The sequence below is a fragment of the Diabrotica virgifera genome, chromosome 2, assembly GCF_917563875.1.
Source record: "Diabrotica virgifera virgifera chromosome 2, PGI_DIABVI_V3a".
Lineage (NCBI taxonomy): Eukaryota > Metazoa > Arthropoda > Insecta > Coleoptera > Chrysomelidae > Diabrotica > Diabrotica virgifera.
Window position 1 is genome coordinate 214,090,431 of NC_065444.1, and position 20,136 is coordinate 214,110,566.

The 20,136-nt window shown below is 32.1% G+C and overlaps 1 protein-coding gene across 4 annotated transcripts in view; it reads right to left on the minus strand.

Moving 5' to 3' along the window:
• Window positions 1-1,719: 1,719 nt before the first annotated feature.
• LOC126879809 (uncharacterized) overlaps window positions 1,720-20,136 on the minus strand; it is a 37,878-nt gene continuing 19,461 nt past the window's right edge. The window contains exons 2-6 of one of the 4 annotated variants that reach the window (XR_007696283.1): window positions 8,458-9,477; window positions 8,237-8,297; window positions 7,317-7,977; window positions 7,218-7,249; window positions 6,616-6,732 (exon numbers count right to left, since the gene is read on the minus strand). Coding sequence is in view for 1 of the 4 variants with exons in the window: in XM_050643075.1 (XP_050499032.1) it covers window positions 6,329-6,732 (404 nt within the window). In the remaining 3 variants the exon portion in view is untranslated. Of the gene's footprint in view, window positions 5,194-6,299; window positions 6,733-7,217; window positions 7,978-8,236; window positions 8,298-8,457; window positions 9,478-20,136 lie in introns of those variants that run through there. The other 3 variants (XR_007696282.1, XR_007696284.1, XM_050643075.1) reach the window with 3 other exon arrangements.

The following is a 20,136-nucleotide window of genomic DNA, read 5'->3' on the forward strand; positions in this document are numbered from 1 at the left end:
TAGTTTATTTTTTAACCAGGAGGAGTAAACTTAAAAGGCAGATTCACGCCTAAGAAAGTCACTAGAATAATAACCAAATACATCTTCTTTTTTGGTTGATCATGTCGGCCCTCAACGGTAATCCATAAATATTATATTATATTAAGAGGTCGCTAAAGAGTTCTAAAAACGACTGCTTTTTATATAAAAGCAGACTAACAATCATTAAAGGAATAACACAGTTAACACAAAAAATCGCCGGTATAACTTAACTAACCTATGAAATTCCACTAGTGTTAAAATTTGATAAATGTCATTAGTGTCAAAATTTTATAAGAGTGGAGTAAACTTGCCTGCAGTTGGACCAATTACAAACAAGCATTACAGCGCGGTAAATTTGAATCACTCCTCTTGGTGAAAAACAAAACATTAGTAGGCAATATTTTTTAGTAGATTTTTGGTATAGTTTAACAGAATTTGATCCATTTTTTTCGAATCATGAGGAAACTATAATAAGTATTTTTGAAAAATTTAAACGCAGAATGAAAGACTGCATTATTTAGAAAAACCAAAATGTTTCTTTTGAACGAGATATTTGGAATTAAAAGTCACACTAATTTTTTTCTTTTTTTAACCCCTGTAACTTATTAAAATAAACATTATAGAAGTTTTCAGGGACTTTCGGTCCTCGGTAATAACGTAATCTTTCTTTGTGCGTTTAAATTTTTCAAAAATACTTATTATTTTTCTAAGGATTCGCAAAAAATGAAAACATTTAAAATACATTGAACATTTTAACAGACGATTTGCGCCTATCCCCTTAAGTTAGCTGTTGTTTTTATTATAAAAAATCCCAAATATATCCCAAAAATCCTTAAGTATATTTTAGTTTTTGATTTAGTAGATTTTAGCTAAAAAATGGTAATTGCCAGTTGGTGGTTTGGAATAATTAGGTTTCCAATTTTGTGGAATTCCTCTTGGGACATTTAGGACGGATGTGCATATCACTGCGTATATTTACATGGCCTAAAAAAATCTACTGATTTTGTGAAAACAAAACTACTGAAAGAGTAAAAACTGACCTGGCAACCCTGTCTACGAAAGCTGATACAAAGATTAAGGTTATCAAATCTCAAATCTACTGATAAAACAATGGAATGGAAACCAGCTATTAAAAAACAAATAAACAGGTTGTTAAATAAATCGAAAATTTCCATCAAAATAAAATATATGATAATAAGAAAAAAATAAGGTTATAAAGTAAATTTTTTTCTCCTCTGGAAATTGCCACAAACGTATCACACCTCTAGAACAACACAGGGTCGTGACGTGACAGACAACTCTACTCAACTACAGAGTCGGCCAGGGCCGTAAATTAGTTTAGCATTATAACATTTATTTTTAAGTCGTTGCGATTGTTGAAAAAACTGAACTGTGATATGTAGTTGTCACAATGGTAATAAATTAGTTGCCCGTATAACTAAAGGTTGTAAAATCGTAATGTCAGTCGGGGTAGGGGACGTTGGCCGAAACAACTGAAAATGCTCTCGGCCAACGTTGTATACAGTGCATTTGTTTGTACTGACAACCAATGCGTCGAAAAATTGCTACTTGGGTAATTTTTACAATAGTTATTGCGAAACTAATGAGTTTGTCAAACTTTTTAATACGCCATTTTAAAGCCTTTTCCATGTTCTCGGAGATGTTTATACTAAATAAACCATAAGTTTCACTGTTTTCCATTGATTTGAAAAAAAAAAGGAAAAAATGCCGTTTTTTGACACTAAACTGTTTATAAATAAAAATGGCCGCCAGATCCTAAGCAGGAAATAGTTACCAATTTGTTCTTATTCGCTCCGAGCGTTAACAAAGTGTCAAAGCAAAATCGACCGACCTGCTCATGGTGGCGGTTTTTTGAAATTTTATAAGGACGCTTTGTGTATGTTTAAATGAGACATTTAAAAAAATGCCGTGCCACGCTAGTGATATTATGTATTAATATAAACAGAAAATAAAAACGCACTATAAATTCTTCACTTTCCAATATTTATTATCAGTTTGATTTTGTATGCATAACCTCACTATCGCAGTTTATGTCAATAAATATTTATTAACGAAAAAGAAAATATCTTGTTGCACTATAAATTACAGTATAAATTAATAACTAATGAATTCTAACAATTGTATTCGGTTATTATCACTACAAAATAAAATATTCAAGTTTAACAAAATGATCCCATAAGACTCAATGTTAAAACGTCCTTACAAAATCTGACAGCGTATCACGTGACTGTACGTAGAGGGGAGACGCACGGAGCCAATAGGTATTACCTGTCGAAAAAACGCTTCAGTACCCTGGCTGTTGAAGTGTCACGAACAGGGTATATTTTTGTCTTATTACCCTGGCCTATTTCTATCTAACATTAATTTGCTTTTGATTTTTAAATTACATATTGTGTTCTTATCCGATTTTGAATTTTAGGTTTTACAGTGAGAAATATTTTATAATATGACAACCCTGTCAATATTTTTAGCTTACATCAAATGTTAACTACAAATTGGTTATGTTTGGTTGCCCTAAACACAAGAGGATACCTAGAATTCCTCAGCCATCTTCCGGCACAGGAGCACAATTTTAAATCTCACAAGTAGTTAGGTTATCAAATTATTGTTTACATACAATAAGAAATAATTGTTTTTCTATTTTACTATATAGTCTATTATAATTAATGGGTTACCAGAGTTGTAGCCAATATTATTCAGACTAGGTATTATTTACTTTTATGACGATAAAATTAAAAATATCGTTTCTATTGTAATTATTGCATACCTAGTGATAGATGAATATGTAATATGTCAAATTAATTTGAATTGTGCAGGGTGTTTACAACAAACTGTGTCTTGTAGACAAATCAACACATTGTTTCACTGGTAGGAGTCTATGGATCTGTATAATACCTAGGCATTTGTTCGATTTAGATCCATGAAACTACTAATATTATCTATACATTATTAGGTTTGTTCTAGCATCAGTTTCAAACGGTTTGAAACCATCAGCGAATAGTCGACCAGCGCAAGTAGAGGGGATAGCACTAGTGACTGTATTATGTTCTCTCACTGACCAACTGTTTGCTGACGGTTTCTGACTAGTTTGACTGTTTGTTAGAACAAACCTATTATTATTTGAACACAAATAAAATGAAAAATTTCTGACAAGTCCTTAAAAGGCGCAGAAGTTTTCTGGGAAGTGTCGAATAATATTAAAATATTATTAGATTTTCTATAAATTAGAGGATTATTATTGCAATATAAGAACACTGATTAACTGATCTAGGGCCGGTACTTTCTGCCCCGATTAGCTAACCGGGGTTTAATCGGGACCAGGCCGGCCATAGGGATTTGGCCGCCCTGGGCAAGATTTGCTAGCGCCGCCCCACCCCCTTTGGTAGATCCATTAATCACCACCTTCCTTCAGCGATCGCCAATGTAAATCACGATTGTATTTTTATTGTCGTGTGCTTTGTGCTAAATTATTTAGTATCCCATTTTCCAATTTATTTCAACGATACACGCTTAAAAACACGCTTGTAAGTAAGTAGCACTCTTCTTGCATCGGCACGGGAGAAGTCTTTTAATAATTCTCCAAGATCCAGGGACTCAGCTATTTCGTGTTAAATAGGGATTGTCTCTAGAGCACTCAAACGTTCATGGGACATAGTTGATCTTAAGTAATTTTTTATTAGCTTTAGCTTTGAAAAGCTTCTCTCCCCAGAGGCCACTGTCACTGGTAGGGTTAATAAAATCCTCAAAGCAACACTAACGTTGGTTGCGAAATTAAGTTCATACTCTCTAATCATTTTTAGCGTCTCTAGAGGTGTACTCTTGGGCTTCACATTCTCTAAAAAGAATGAGTGCATCATTTAGATCAGCAGAATTTAGACCTTTTGGCTCATCAAAAGTTGAAGCATCACATAGCTTAAAACATTTATCTGATAAATCACTAGCAGTCAGCTCCTTAATTTGGTTTATGTCGTAAAAAACTCAAAAATTTCCCCATGGCTCTTAATTTGCTGAAATTTATCACTTAATGCATTAACAGTTGTGTATATATAATTTTTAAATAGAAGTCATCCTTATCTCGTGTCTCTGGATCTAGGTCCATATTTTCATCTTCAGTCTCATAGCCAAATTGTCTTTTCACTTTCCTTCTTGCTATTACTGTGCCTCCGATTTTCGGGTTCTCAATTTCTAAATTTGATGCCAGATCTTTTGCGTCCGTCAAATAGCCCTGGAATTTTAAATCACTTCTGAGAGACTTAAAAATGGATTTCCGTTTTTTCTAATAAACTGACAGATTGATACATTCCCAATATCAATACTCTGCAGTGATTTGCTGACTACGCTGATGTGAAGTAAAATGTCATGCCATATTACCACAGAGCAAAGAACAGTAAAATCACGGATTTGATTTACTAAACAGTTTGCCTCAAGAGCAGCCATTTTATCGTTGTTTTTATTGACAGTGATTTCTACAAGAGCATCGTAGATTTCTTCAATTTGGTATCTGATCGGAGTAATTGCATCAATTCTACTTTTCCATCTAGTTTCGGACAAAAGGTTTTAATGTTATGCTAGAAGTATGATTTTTCAGTATAGCCTAGCGATGAATAGATGCTGAGAACAAGTTGTAAATTTTTGTCACTAAGGAAAAGAAAGAAACTGCAACCTGTGAGACTTTAGCAGCATCGTTCACGACTAAGTTGAGTGAATGGCTAGAACGTGGGACAAAAAATGCTCTTGGATTCATTTTCAAAATTCTGTTTTGAACTCCCAAGTTCTTTCCTTTCATGTTTGCCCCATTATCATACCCTTGTCCTCTCATATCTTCCAAAGGTATTCCCAGTTCATTCTGTTTTGCTAAATAACTTATATAAATCCTAAGCCAGTGGTTTCCAGTACAGGCACAAATTCAAGTTCGGATCCCTCTATTCTTATGCGATGACGAAGAAGGCGGTGTTGTATTTATTCCAGCGTGTAAACGATAGCAATATGCCCAACACTTGAAATTTTGCATAAATTGTCAATAAAATATTTCGCAAATTCGGTAGTGTCGGGGTTTTCAAGAAGTTGTTTACATAGCTCGTCCTTCACTGTCGTAAAAGCAGAGACATCCCTTTCCTCCATAAGGCATCTTATTTGTTTATAAACCAGAACCTGCAACAAAATGGACTTATAAATAAAAAAATTTAAAGGCTTTATAAATAATAACAAAGAAGAGAGTGCAATAGAATTACTCATACAATTTAAATAGGTAAATGTTGGTAAGTAGGTATATGATATGTCTATTATCTGGTCTGCTATTCTTGAATATGGTTCGTAAACAAATAGTATCTAACATAAGTATAGTTTGTACACGAATTATATTCAAGAATAACACCCATGATCATTTTTAAAATTATAAATCATACATTACCTGTTTTTCTTTGCCATTCTATGACATTCAATTCTACTTTTCCATCTAGTTTCGGACAAAAGGTTTTAATGTTATGCTAGAAGTATGATTTTTCAGTATAGCCTAGCGATGAATAGATGCTGAGAACAAGTTGTAAATTTTTGTCACTAAGGAAAAGAAAGAAACTGCAACCTGTGAGACTTTAGCAGCATCGTTCACGACTAAGTTGAGTGAATGGCTAGAACGTGGGACAAAAAATGCTCTTGGATTCATTTTCAAAATTCTGTTTTGAACTCCCAAGTTCTTTCCTTTCATGTTTGCCCCATTATCATACCCTTGTCCTCTCATATCTTCCAAAGGTATTCCCAGTTCATTCTGTTTTGCTAAATAACTTATATAAATCCTAAGCCAGTGGTTTCCAGTACAGGCACAAATTCAAGTTCGGATCCCTCTATTCTTATGCGATGACGAAGAAGGCGGTGTTGTCGATTTCCCCTCAAATGAACCTTGCAATAATTATTGTTTCACTGATTTAATTCTCATTTTGACAGTTGCATTTTGCCGCTCTTGTTCATAATATTGATTTTTTTATAATATTAAAAACATAATTTATTATTTCTTCAATTTTACAAAATTGGCTGTCTTCTAAAATTTGCCGCCCCCAAATTTTGCCGCCCAGTTCGCCCACCCTGGGGCCGGGCCTGATCGGGACAGAAAAGGGTCTCTTGCATTGTAATAAATGCAATTATAATTATTTATAATAATAATTGCATTTATTAGATTTGCTATTCTTAGGGCCGGTAGATCGGAACAGAAAGTACCGGCCCCTATTATATTAAAAATAAAACACATTTTGAAATATAGTTTATTTATTATTTAACAATGATACTGTTATATTCATGGCTTCATTTGCAGCAGGTCTTTTGAGAGCATTCTTTCTTGGATTTTTCTTGTTTTTTTTTTTGTAGAGTATAGACGTCGCTGGGTTTGAATTTTTTTATTGTGTGGCATTTTATTTTTTTTTTTCAAAAGAGTTATTTTTGCTTGAACTGTATTATCAAGGGCTTTTAAATTAGGGGCCAGTGGAGCTACAGTTTTCCGAAGAATATCAAGCTGTTCTTTAGTATAAATTTTTTCAGTGGCATTTAGAAATTCTTCAATTATTTTTTCTTTTTCCTTCATGATTTCTTCTTTTTTGGTTCCTTGGCTTAAATTCATCACTATGGATTTTGATTCATTGAGAATCGCCTCGTTGTCAAGATGAATATATAGTGATGAAGCGCATACGTCGGGCTCCATTTCTTAAAAAAAATTCACTACTTGGCATGATGTTGTAAAATAATGAATAAAGCATTCCAAAAAATTAACCTTATTCCCTCACAGACTTACAAATACAGACAAAAAAGCAAATCAAAGATTATATTATATAAACCAGAGCAGCACTACAAAATAGGTTTTATTTAAAAAATTGTCCCATACTACAAAAATATAAATCCAGTAAACCATATAAAGTTTTGTCTAAACCTGGCATTGCATGCATTAGACAAAAAATGGTAAAATAAAATGTATACGAGTTAAGGCATATAATCCATATTGTTGGCCCAAATATAATTATATATAATTCATATGACCTGACCAATGCATACGATGCTACTCGATGATGTACAAGCAGTCACCTTAAAAACCCAGCTAATATACAAATTTAAAAAATAAGAACCATATTCCACATTCGAAAATATTCAAATAACTAGGAAATTTTCTTCCAATATAACTGTTAAAAACTTACTTATTTTATATTTTTAATGAATAGTAGTTCCACTGAAAATATTTTAAAAAGGGTTTAATAAATATTTTTATAAATATTTTTAAATGATAAAAAAATTACCTGCTGCACCAACAGAAGCGATAGAATTAGTGTCTATATTTTGTGTTCTGCATAATAGATGAATGTGTTTGCACATTGTCCATTTAATTGAGGAGTCAGGGCATGAACAAATATATATGTAGACATATATTGTTGCACTCATGACACATAAGCTGACATGTGCAAGAATCCTTAAGTTTCTTTATTGAATATAACTCAAACTTATTTTGGGATGACGATATTACTTCCCAGCCATCTTCTGTTTTAGTTATTGCGTCCATATCCAACTGCAGGCTTTTTTACGTCTCTCTCGAATTTGGCTTAATTTACTTGTAACTCTTTCTTTATGGATTGTTATGAGTCTATCAAAGTCTGTCTCTGATAAATTTCATAATGCTCATAATAACTTTATCCAATCTTTTATTATGTTTTCCTTTCAAATAAATATATTTTAAAGTTCTGTGCATTCTCTCTAAACGCATGTTTGTATTTATTCCAGCGTGTAAACGATAGCAATATGCCCAACACTTGAAATTTTGCATAAATTGTCAATAAAATATTTCGCAAATTCGGTAGTGTCGGGGTTTTCAAGAAGTTGTTTACATAGCTCGTCCTTCACTGTCGTAAAAGCAGAGACATCCCTTTCCTCCATAAGGCATCTTATTTGTTTATAAACCAGAACCTGCAACAAAATGGACTTATAAATAAAAAAATTTAAAGGCTTTATAAATAATAACAAAGAAGAGAGTGCAATAGAATTACTCATACAATTTAAATAGGTAAATGTTGGTAAGTAGGTATATGATATGTCTATTATCTGGTCTGCTATTCTTGAATATGGTTCGTAAACAAATAGTATCTAACATAAGTATAGTTTGTACACGAATTATATTCAAGAATAACACCCATGATCATTTTTAAAATTATAAATCATACATTACCTGTTTTTCTTTGCCATCGACTTTGTTGAAATTTTTTCTCCAAGCACGATCTACATGCCAACTACAATAGAATTTGTAACAATCATATTATTATTATGTATAATAACAAAATAAAATATTAAAACACATATTACACAATTGCAGTGACCCCATGCAACTGCGGATATCACATAAGACAGACATAATATGTATCACATAAGACAGACTATAATTATAATTACCTAGACACTGGTGTTCCCATGGTTTCTATCCAAGCATTATAAAATGACTCTGCAATATCTGTCATAAAAACAGCTGGAGTAATGACATCAGAGAATGCTTTTATTGAGGAGAAGAATATTTTTAAAGTATCTTTATCACATCTATTAGTAATCAGTAATCATAAAAGCACAGGGAAAGAGTTGTCGCATATCGTCAATAACCAATAAGGTAATTAATTCAAAATTGTATCCATTGGTACCGTGTGTACCGTCTAAGCAAATACAATCTGATCCGTACTTTTTCAACAGATGACGTTGTACTGAGTTCATTATAATTAAAATAAAGTCTTCTTTTTTCAGCTGACTATAATCCTTGCTTAGGCTATCCTGAGGTTTATAAAACAGGACACAATTATTTTCCTCTTTGCTCATTTCATTGACTAAAGAGTCAACACTAACTGCATCATTACAATGACGAACTGAATTTAAATTAAATGACTTCTCAATATTGTATAAGTCCCTTTTGGTAAGCAAATGAAGCCTATCTACATAGTCTCCCTCAACTGCATCCCTAACGTTATCCAAAATAGCATCGAATGGTATTTTTGAAGCGATTTTGACTGCAAAATTATTTCTATCTTCTTCACTTAAAAAAAAAATGTCCCATATCATTGGTATGTCCTATATGATTTTCTAAAAATTCACACTGATAGGTTCCATTCTTGTTAATGCGCACTGTTAGTGATGCAGGACAAAATGCATTTATTTTGTTACTGCCATTCATTTCCAGTGCCCGATTTCTATTCTTTATAGGCACATACTCCCCGGACCTATTACAGTCAAATTTTAAAATATTTGTGGTTGATATTTTTTTCACAAAACGAGACTTTGTATTTTTCTCGATTGTTTTTAAGTACTCTTTGAACTCCTCAATTTTAGCAAAATTGGTATAACTTCTGATAATTTGAATATCATGATTTACTTCAAAGTGACTAATTAATTTTTTTTCAATGAACTCCGATACTCACAAAGTGGACATTTCTAAAATAAAATGAAATATATTAGCCTAGTAAACTAAAAAAAAAAAATCAAAATGCAATTCCGTACAGTTTAAAAAATATTATACAGGGTGATTGATTATAGTGGGGTAAAGCTCAATAGATCCGCTATAGTAATAGATAGCAATAAAAGGTAATAACAAAAATTGTAGCCAACTTTGAGCTTCATATTTTAAAATTAATTAGAATGTTACAGGGTGTTCGATAACATCGTGGCAGACCAAACTTGCACACACGTGGCACAAAATACATTTTTGAAAAAATTAAAAGCTACTTTTAGTAAAATATTTTATAATATAATAAGTTACATAGGTGTTCAAAATGAGTTGAGTGAATGAGTTACTTACCCTACGAAGCATTTGTAAATTAACACTTCGAAATACAATTTGTATTTTCTAGTTTTTATCTCATCCCTTGTTGTTGGAGGCATTTTATAACCTTCATTCTTAACGTAACCCCAAAAAAATAAGTCCGGTTTATTAAATGTTGGTGATCTGGGAGACCACGCTGCTGGTCCATTGAAAAATGAAAATATCTCGAAAACTATGTAATAAATTTAGACATAGGAAATGTTGTATATAAATTAAAGTACGATAATGGTACTTTTCAATAGTGATATAAAATACAGGCTATTTCATTTAAAATTACTGAGAAAATAATGTACTTGCGTTTGAACTCACCCTGTATTCGATATAAAGTAAATTAGCAATGTCAATCATTTTTAAAAATTTTGACAATAAATAAAAAAATATGGCATCAATAAACCATTGTTGTTGTGCTTATTTTTAATTATACAGGGAGCTGAACTTGTTACGATTTTCATAGAAAATTGGCTATAACTTTTATAAATACCCTGTATAATATAACAGACCTTTATATTTTTGTAATAGGGAAGTTAACAAGAGTTCGAATATAAGATAAAATATAGGGTGTTCCATTTAAAAGAACATAAGTTTGGTCTGTTACGATGTTATCGAACACCCTGTAACATTCTAATTAATTTTAAAATGTGAAGCTCAAAGTTGGCTACAATTTTTGTTATTAATTTTTATTGCTATCTATTACTATAGCGGATCTATTGAGCTTTACCCCACTATAATCAATCACCCTGTATAAAAGGTTAGATATTTTCAAGAAAGTATCCAAATCATATAAGGGGCTCATTGTTTAAATAATTAAAAAGGGGTAATTTTCGCACAATATTTACTTTTTTAACTGCTGCGGTAATTCACGTTTTTATAAAGGTCGAATGTCAGAAAACTAATAGGTAAGTATTTTTGAAAAATTTAAACGCAGAATAAAATATTACAGTATTATCGAGGGTCAAAAGTCCCTAAGAACTTCTATAATGAATATTTTAATAAGTCACAGGGGTGAAAAAAAGAGAAAATTTAGTCTGATTTTTAACTTCAAATATATCATTCAAAATAAACTTTTTGTTTATTCTAAGGCACTTTCAGCCCTCGGCAATAATGCAATCTTTTATTTTTCGTTTAAATTTTTCAAAAATACGTATTAGCTTTCTCAGGATTCAAAAAAAATTATTGCGTTTAAAACAAATTCGATCGAAACTTTGCGCCTACGCTCTCACAAAGGATTAAGATATAGTAAAACCTCCGTTAACCGAAATAATTGGGAGGAGGCTGTTTCGGATAACAAGAATTTCGGTTAAAAATAACATAGTTTTTTGTATTCTTCTTGTACCAAATTACATAGTATTGGAGAGATATAGCTGCAAACCATCGTTGCCAAAGGAAAACACAAAAGAAAATAGAATATTTCTTTAAAAAAAAACACTCAACATGTTCATTTCCCTTAATTTTATTGCTTTTTTTAAATTTACATTTTATCGACGAAATTATTGAAACTGTCAGCTATTTCGGTTAAACGATGTTCCGGTTAACGGAGGTTTTACTGTATTATACATTTTTGTAATCAGTATTTCAAACCCTCTTAAATGAGCTGTCACATGGTGTACTTTCCCATTAAAAAAAATCAAAGTTGTGCCTGTCACCTGAAGAAGAACCGCGTAAAGTTCGAAACATTGGGTGCGTTCGGACGACCACAGCGGCTGGACAGCTGAGCCAGCAGTAGCTGTCAGACGTCACCGCTGGAAGTCAGCCGCTGAGAGATTTACTAAGCTTTCCCTATCACGGCTGGATACAACCACTCAGCCGATTTCTGCTGACAGCCAGCCGCTATGGTCGTCCGAACGCAGCCAATGATGGTATAATATACTTTGATTATTTTAAAAATCGACCTGTCCGCGCGTTTTGCTTATGTGCTAAAAATAAATAAGTTAATAAGGGGGGGGACACTTATTCCAGCGCACTGTATATATTAATCATTTAAATAAATAAAGGGTTAATTTTAATTTAGTAGGTAAGTCTTAAGTGAAAGCTTCTTCCTTCAACTTTGCAGAAAAAAATCATAAAGACCTTCATAAAAGCGTGAATTACCGCAGCAGCTAAAAAGGTAAATATTGTGCAAAAATGACCCCTTTTTAATTATAAACAATGATCCCCGTATGACTCGGATACTTTCTTGAAAATATCTTTTGTATTCACCTACCTAAACTTTGATAAACCATTTGTTCCAACCTGTACGGAATTACATCTTGATTTATACGTATTGTAATTTTAGTTTACTAGACTATATATATATACATACAAACTACATTTGAATGATTTCTATTCTTCTCTTAACTTCTTCGCTGACATTGTTATCTGCGGTAACTAGTGAACCTAGATATGTAAAATTTTTTACGCTTTCGATGTTATAGTCTCCTATTGTCAGATTCTGTAGGTTTCTTTGACCTGTCGATTTGCCGGCCTTCATGTATTTGGTTTTTATTTCATTAATATTTAGGCCACTGTTTTGTGCCGCTCTTTCTATAGCATTAAATGCTTCTATCATTTCTCTTTTGCTTCTAGCTATGATATCAACATCATCTGCAAATGCCAATATTTGAATTGGTTCCAATCCTACTTGAATAATAGGAAACAACTAGTTAGAGCAAATGATACTGACTCTAGTCTCAAAAACATTGTATGTTGAGTACCACAAGGTTCAGTATTGGGTCCTCTTCTGTTCCGTATCTTTATAAATGACATCACTAATTTAAAAATTGATGGGAAAATTTTTCTTTTTGCTGATGATACCAGTATCACTTGGCATCAACTATTGCATCTGCATCTCTTCATGAAACTATAACTTCGGATCTACTGACGATAAAGACCTGGTCTGACTCTAATTAACTCTCTTTTAACGTAAATAAAACAGTAGCATTATCCTATAAAGGAGCTCTTCAACCTTTGCCTCTTAATAACAGCCAGATCAGTACCGTTGATTCTGTAAAATTTCTTGGTATTTTTTTAGACAGCAACCTCAAATAGTCCCTTCATATCGATTCGTTAAGTAAGAAACGCGCCTCAGCTTGCTATGCAATAAGATCTGTCTCAAGGGAACTCAATTTAGCATCTTCTAAAATAACATATTTTTCGTTGTTCGAGTATCATCTTCGATATGGTCTTCCTTTTTGGGGTTCTAGTACAGCTGCTCAATTTGATGTTATTTTTAAATTGCAAAAAAGAGCAATAAGCTATCTGTTTGGCCTCAGAGGATCTACACAATGTAGAAGTTACTTCATAGATCACGGAATTTTAACACTTCCATCTTTATATATTCTAGAAACGGTTTGTTTAATTCGTAAACACCTTCATGTCTTTCCAGCAAGGCCCAATCAACTTTACTCCACCAGAAATTCAATCTTTGACATTTATTTACCGATTCCATCCACTGCAACATCTTTCACTTGCATTAAATCTGCAACATCTTTCCCAAAGTTCCGTAAAATGACAAAAGCCTATCTATCTAAAAGACCATACTATTCAATAGAAGAATTTCTTAATGAATAACTAAGAAAACTGGGTTTCATACGCAGTAGCATAAACTTGTCAGTTCCTTAAGCCGGACTCAAACGACTCGTCTACTTGGCGAATAATCGTCACTTGCGTATACTGGCAATGCTGTGTGAATGGGTTATTAGTACAATTATTGTACTATTTGTTAAACACTAATAATATTAATGTTAATACTACTATTAATTGACATAGAATCGTACTAGTAACCCTCCCAAAAGACATAGTAAGTAACGCAAGTAACGATTATTCGCCAAGTACACGAGTCGTTTGAGTCCGGCTTTATGTTGTATTTTATTTTATTTGTTGTAAGTATGTTCAATTTGCAATTTATATAAATTTTGCAATAAATTGTTTTTGTCTTGGCTTTTATATCTTATATACTGTACATATATTGACGATTTATCTAATTTTAGTAAATTGTAGTAGTTGTCATTTGTTATTGATATTATGTTTTCTTTTGACTGTATGTTAGCTTTGTCCATAAAATTTTCAGTGACAATAAAGCATATTTCTATTCCATTCTATTATATCGAATCTTGGGCTTCATGTGTTTTTAAATGGGAAATGAAATGGTGTTTATATGAGAAATGATTTTCACAAAGATGACAAGTAAATGCATAATCTTTATACTTTTCCAGAATTTTAACTTCCTGGGGGTGAAACTTTTTTAAGTGTTTTTTTAAATTTGAGATATCTGAAAAGTCTTTCAAACATTTCTCACATTTATTTACCATTGTGCTCCAAACTTTTAATACAACAACACAAGAAACAACAAAGAAACTCAAAACAAAACCAAAGCCGGATAAGAGATGTAAACAAGATATTCTGATGATACTTCGATTCGATACTTGAAATGAATCTGTGCCTCAGCTTCAAATTCACATATGGCCAATCAACATATTCACAACAGATGGTCCAGATTTAAAATTGCGCCAAATATTTGGCGGGAAAGTGCTCCTGTGCCGGCCTACAAATTCTCATTAGATTCAATTAGATTGTTGTTTTATAAGTTGCATATATTAACAAGAAAGTTTGTTCCTTTAGCACTTCTACGATGAATATTAAATTTAATTGACTTAATTAGCAGAATTATTGCTGACAGAAATACTTCAGTTGACAGTCGTCAGAAATACTTCAGTTGACAGTCGTCAACTGAAGTATTTCTGTCAGCAATGTTTGAAGAGCATGGCAGCTGTACCTAAATTATACAAAATCGTCAGCGAGTTACGCCTCGAGGTGAAACATCTTCAGGAAAGTATTGAAGCCAAAAACACTTCTACACCACAATTAACTACTACACCGTCAATTTCGAATAATGAATCTATAATTAATGAAATTCAAGAGCGTAATGCTATAGCTAGGAACATTATGATCTTTAATTTGCCAGAATCCCCAAATGACACTGCAACTGTTCGTTCAATCATAAAGTGAAGCCTCCAGTGATGAAATAAGTATTGTTAAGATAACCAGATTTGGCAAGAAAAATAAAAATGGACATCGTTCTGTAAAGGTGGAGCTCTCAAGACCCCAGGATGCATTTGATGTGTTAAAAAATAAATAGGTATAATGTAAGCTGTGATAGACATATTTTCATAAGTGCTGACCTCACGCGTCTTCAACAAAACATCTTAAATAAGTTAAAAACTGAATTGGCAGAAAGGAAATCTAAAGGTGAGAAAGATCTAGTTATAAGGTATATTAATGGTGAGCCTAAAATAACCAAATATAATCAGCAAAAAAACTCAAAATGATCATTCCACAAGTTCCCAATACACTGAAAATCTACTGTCATAATGTAGGAGGTTTAAGGACAAAATTATCCGATTTCTCTACAGCATTTAATTGTTCTTGCTTTGATATAATTGTCATTATTGAAAGTTGGTTGAACGATGATTTCCTAGATAAGGAACTTTATTTGGTTAACTATCAGATATTCAGATGTGATAGATCTAATCTTTCAAGTACTAAAAGTAGAGGTGGGGGGATTTTGATACTTATTCATAGAAAAATAAAAGCTTTTAGAATAAGCCACATAAACAATTCAGTGGAGCAGTTATTTATATCTTGTTCTGTTTCAAATTTTAAATTTATCATTGGTGGTGTGTATATTCCTCCTAAGAGTCCAAATAATTGCTATCTATCACATGTTGAAACGATTGAAGATTTGAGAATTCAGTATAATAAGTGCAGCTTTTATATTTTTGGTGATTTTAACTTGCCTAACATAACTCCCGATTTAAATAATAATAATAATCTCAGATGAATGAAAACATTTCTAGTGTAGCACAATGTTATGCTTTTCTTGATTTTAAACAACATACTACTATTCCTAACTCTAATAATAAGTTTTTAGATATACTATTTTCGAATGTGGATAGTATTCTAGTTTCATCTGCAATAGATCCTATTTTTTCTGAATTTACCCATCACAAACCATACTCCTTTGATTTACCTATATCGGACATTACAAATAATTTACTGTGCCAAGAATTTTACTATGATTTCAGAAACGCTGATTATATTAGCTTACAGAATTATTTGGGACCTATCAATTGGCACAAGTATTTAAATTTAAATGACATAAATACTGCAGTACACAATTTCTATCATATTCTGAGTATGGCATTAAATCTTTTTGTGCCCAAAAAGAAAAGTAAGTCTATCAACTTTCCCGAAGTGGTTCAATGCTGAGTTGAGAAATTTAATCATCCAAAAAAAAATAGCTCACAAAAATTACAAGAATACTGGCAATCGCTGTTATTACATAGAGTTTTCAAGGTTACGTAGTCAATGTAATATTTTATCTAAAGAATGTTTTGTGAATTACAAAAAAGACCTTGAAAATAATTTTAATACCGATCCCAGGTCATTTTGGAGATTTTTTAGCCGAAAAAATAAAAAATAATCTATATGATGTTCCTAATAATATGTACAGCCGGTTCCTAAAAAAACTGATACGACTCTTAGTAAGATTTGATCATGTTGAGCAGTGTATTTGATTGATCTGACATTATATTGATTATGACAGACAAATAATAAAATAAACAAACAACAAACAACTGATTCATGAAAAAACTAATAAGTATTTTAGAAAAATTTAAACGCAGGATGAAAGATTACATTATTACCGAGGGCGGAAAGCCCCTTAGAATAAACAAGCAGTTTCTATTGAATGAAATATTTGAAATTAAATATCACACTTTTTTTTATTTTCAGCCCTGTAACTTATTAAAATAAATATTATAGAAGTTTTCAGGGACTTTCAGCCCTCGGTAATAATGTAGTCTTTCATTCTGAGTTTAAATTTTTCAAAAATATTTATTAGTTTTCTCAGGATTCGAAAAAAAATGAATACAATTAAAATACATTGAGAATTTTGACATGCGCCACAATTTTGCATTAACTCAATGTAAAATTTTAAACTGTTGAATTCCAGCTTCCCTAATTATTTGACATCAAAAGACATTAGAAACTATTTGTAGATGATTGAAATCTGTATTGAAAACAACTGTTAAAATTGTTCTACGTAATTAAACATATTCCAAAATTTTGTAAAAATGTAATACATTGCAGTTTTCAGCCCAAACTTAGGCCACACACAATGCGATAATGTTCACATTTTTGAACTGTCAATATTTTTATTTTATCATCTATTGTTTAAAAACAATACAGTTGATAAGATACTCTCAGTTGCGGAGAAAGTACTAATAATAAAGATTAATAATAAAGTCTAATAACCGTGGAACAGAATAAGCTATCTGACAAATTTTAAGATTTGGCAGTGACATTAACAGTATGTAAATATTAAGTATTTATCCTTCAAAATACACTGCTCAATTTTCTACAAAATACGCGTCAAGAGTCGTATCAGTTTTTTTTGGAACCAGGTGTACCTATCTAGCTGATAAAAAAGCTGTGAATGGTGATCAGATAAGTGAACTTTTTGCTGTTTACTTGTTTCTCTGAAGTTTATGTTTCTTCCCTGGATGTAAGTTATCATGACACATTTAATAATTATTCATCTATAAGGTGTGATTCTTTGACAGCGGAAGTTATTTATGACGGTTTGTCAAAACTTTCTAATAATGTAACAGCTGGACCAGATGGACTTCCCGATTTTTTCTTGAAAAACTGTGCTTACAGTCTAACTCAACCATTGTTTGTTCTATATAATTTATCATTGAAATTAGGCATTCTTCCTGATAAATTGAAAACTAGCCATTTCATTCCAATTTTTAAATCTGGCGAAAGAGAAAATATAGAAAATTACAGAGGTATATCTAAACAATCGACCATTCCTAAACTACTTGATAAGTTGATTTATAACCATATCAGTTTTACTTGTCAACAATTAATAAATTATTATCAACATGGCTTTATGCACAAGAAATCCACAACTACAAACTTACTATCTTATGAAACATCTATTATCAGAGATCTGGAAAGAAAATGTCAGGTAGATTGTGTATACACAGACTTTTCAAAAGGCTTTGATAGGATTGACCACTACGTACTGTTACATAAACTTAAGGCATATGGTTTCAGCGATCAGCTTTTAAAGTGGTTTGCTAGCTATTTAATAGGTCGCACACAAAAAGTCAAACTGGGTTCATTTATGTCAGGTGAAATACAAATAAAATCTGGAGTTCCACAAGGTGCTCATTGCTCGCCCCTTTTGTTCAATCTATTTATTAACGACATAGGTGAATGTTTTAATCACTCTAAGTGCTATTTGCTGATGATTTAAAGATGTGCAGATCTATCAAAGATCATGAAGATTGTAGTCTCCTTCAAAACGATCTCAATAATTTAGTTGAGTGGTGTAACAAAAACAGACTCTTCTTAAACGTTAATAAATGTCATTTCATTAGCTTCCACAAAGTTGCAAAAAAATATCAATCATCATATGTCATCGACAGTAAAGCGCTCTCTTATGTTAAAACAGTAAAGGATTTAGGAGTAATATTTGATGACAACTTAACGTTTGTGGATCACATTAACTATGTGACAGCAAAGGCTTCAAAAGTATTGGGTTATATACTTCGCAGTTGTGCTGATCTTTCCCTTAATACAATAAAGGCTGTTTACTCATCATTGGTTATATCTATATTAGAATTCTCCTCTATTGTCTGGTCACCATTTTATAATGTTCATGTTGTTTGTCTCGAGAGAGTTTAAAATAAGTTTTTAAGATTTGCAGCGTAGAGATTGGGATAATATAATGTTATTGAACTAAACCACAACTATACCATCATCCGTAGTGATCTCAATTTGCACTCCTTAAAAGACCGTAGGATTATAAATGATCTAAATTTTATTTATAAACTATTAAATAGTGAAATCAATTGCCCTGATTTATTAAAATTAATAAACTTTAATATTTCAAACCATGATCTGAGAAATAATAACTTATTCCATGTACCTCATCATTCAACAAACTATGGTCTTAACTCACCAATAGATAGAACTTTGAGTTGCCTGAATGATTTGGATATCGATTTATTCTCTTCTTCCAGTAGAGTATTTAAAAACTGACTAAAATCAATTTTTCCGGTCAGCACTTATGTTTAATGTCTAATATTATATTTTCAGTAGATTTGTTAATTTTTGCCATGGACAATGCTTTTGTATTATGTAATTTAATAACTTTTTATTGTCTGTAGTTAGATGATTAATGTCGGTTTATATTTATTATTATTATGTATTGTCACTGCATAACGTGGATTGTGTGTATGTTAGATTTAGTTTTATTGTAATGTACTTACTACAGTTTTATGCTGTCACACTTTCATTTAATTCATTTAATTTTATTTTTTGTTTTTTACTGTTTTACTGGACTTTACTACTACTACTTTTACGAGGCGTGTTTTTTTAAGTAAGTACCGTTTTGGAATTAGAAAAAGACCTGCAAAGATATGGCAATAATTTTATTTTTACATGAAAGCATGTACCTTAATCTACTTTTCTACATAATTTCCGTGAATATTGAGGCACTTGTCATAACGTGGCACCAGTTTTTGAATACCCTCCTGATAAAATTCTGCCGCCTGACTTGTTAACCACTGCATCACAAATTCCGGTAATTCAAGTTCTCGGTCACAATGCGATACAAAACACTACGAGAATACTGAGGAAAGCAGTCGGACAATGATGAAATTGTAAAGCGTCTGTTTTCTCTCACCTTTTCGTCCACTTTCTGCACCAAATTTTCATTAATGACCGAAGGACGCCCACTCCGTTCTTCATCATGTACATTTGTGCGGCCATCTTTAAATGCTCTCACCCATTTCCTTACCATTCCATCACTCATAATGTTTTGTCCGTAAACTTCAATGATCTCACGATGAATATCGATCGGTTTTGCGCCTTTAGCACTAAGAAATCGTATAACAGCCCGTACTTCACAATCAGCGGGACTCACGATTGTTGGAGGCATCTTAAACACTGGAGTAAACAAGTATACAATGAAGAATCAGACTTGAATGGCGTCAGTGTGCGTAGACAAGAGATGTAGGTAACCAGCGCTCATGCGCGGAACGCCGACCGTAGCGCTACGGCGGCGGAATCGCAAAACGGTACTTACATAAAAAACATGCCTCGTACTTCTACTTATTGTTTATATATGTATATTTTTTATGAAATTGGGGAAACCCGTAAATAAATAAAATAAAAAAATAAAGAATTACTAAACGTATTAACGCGTTAATTTATTTTTAATA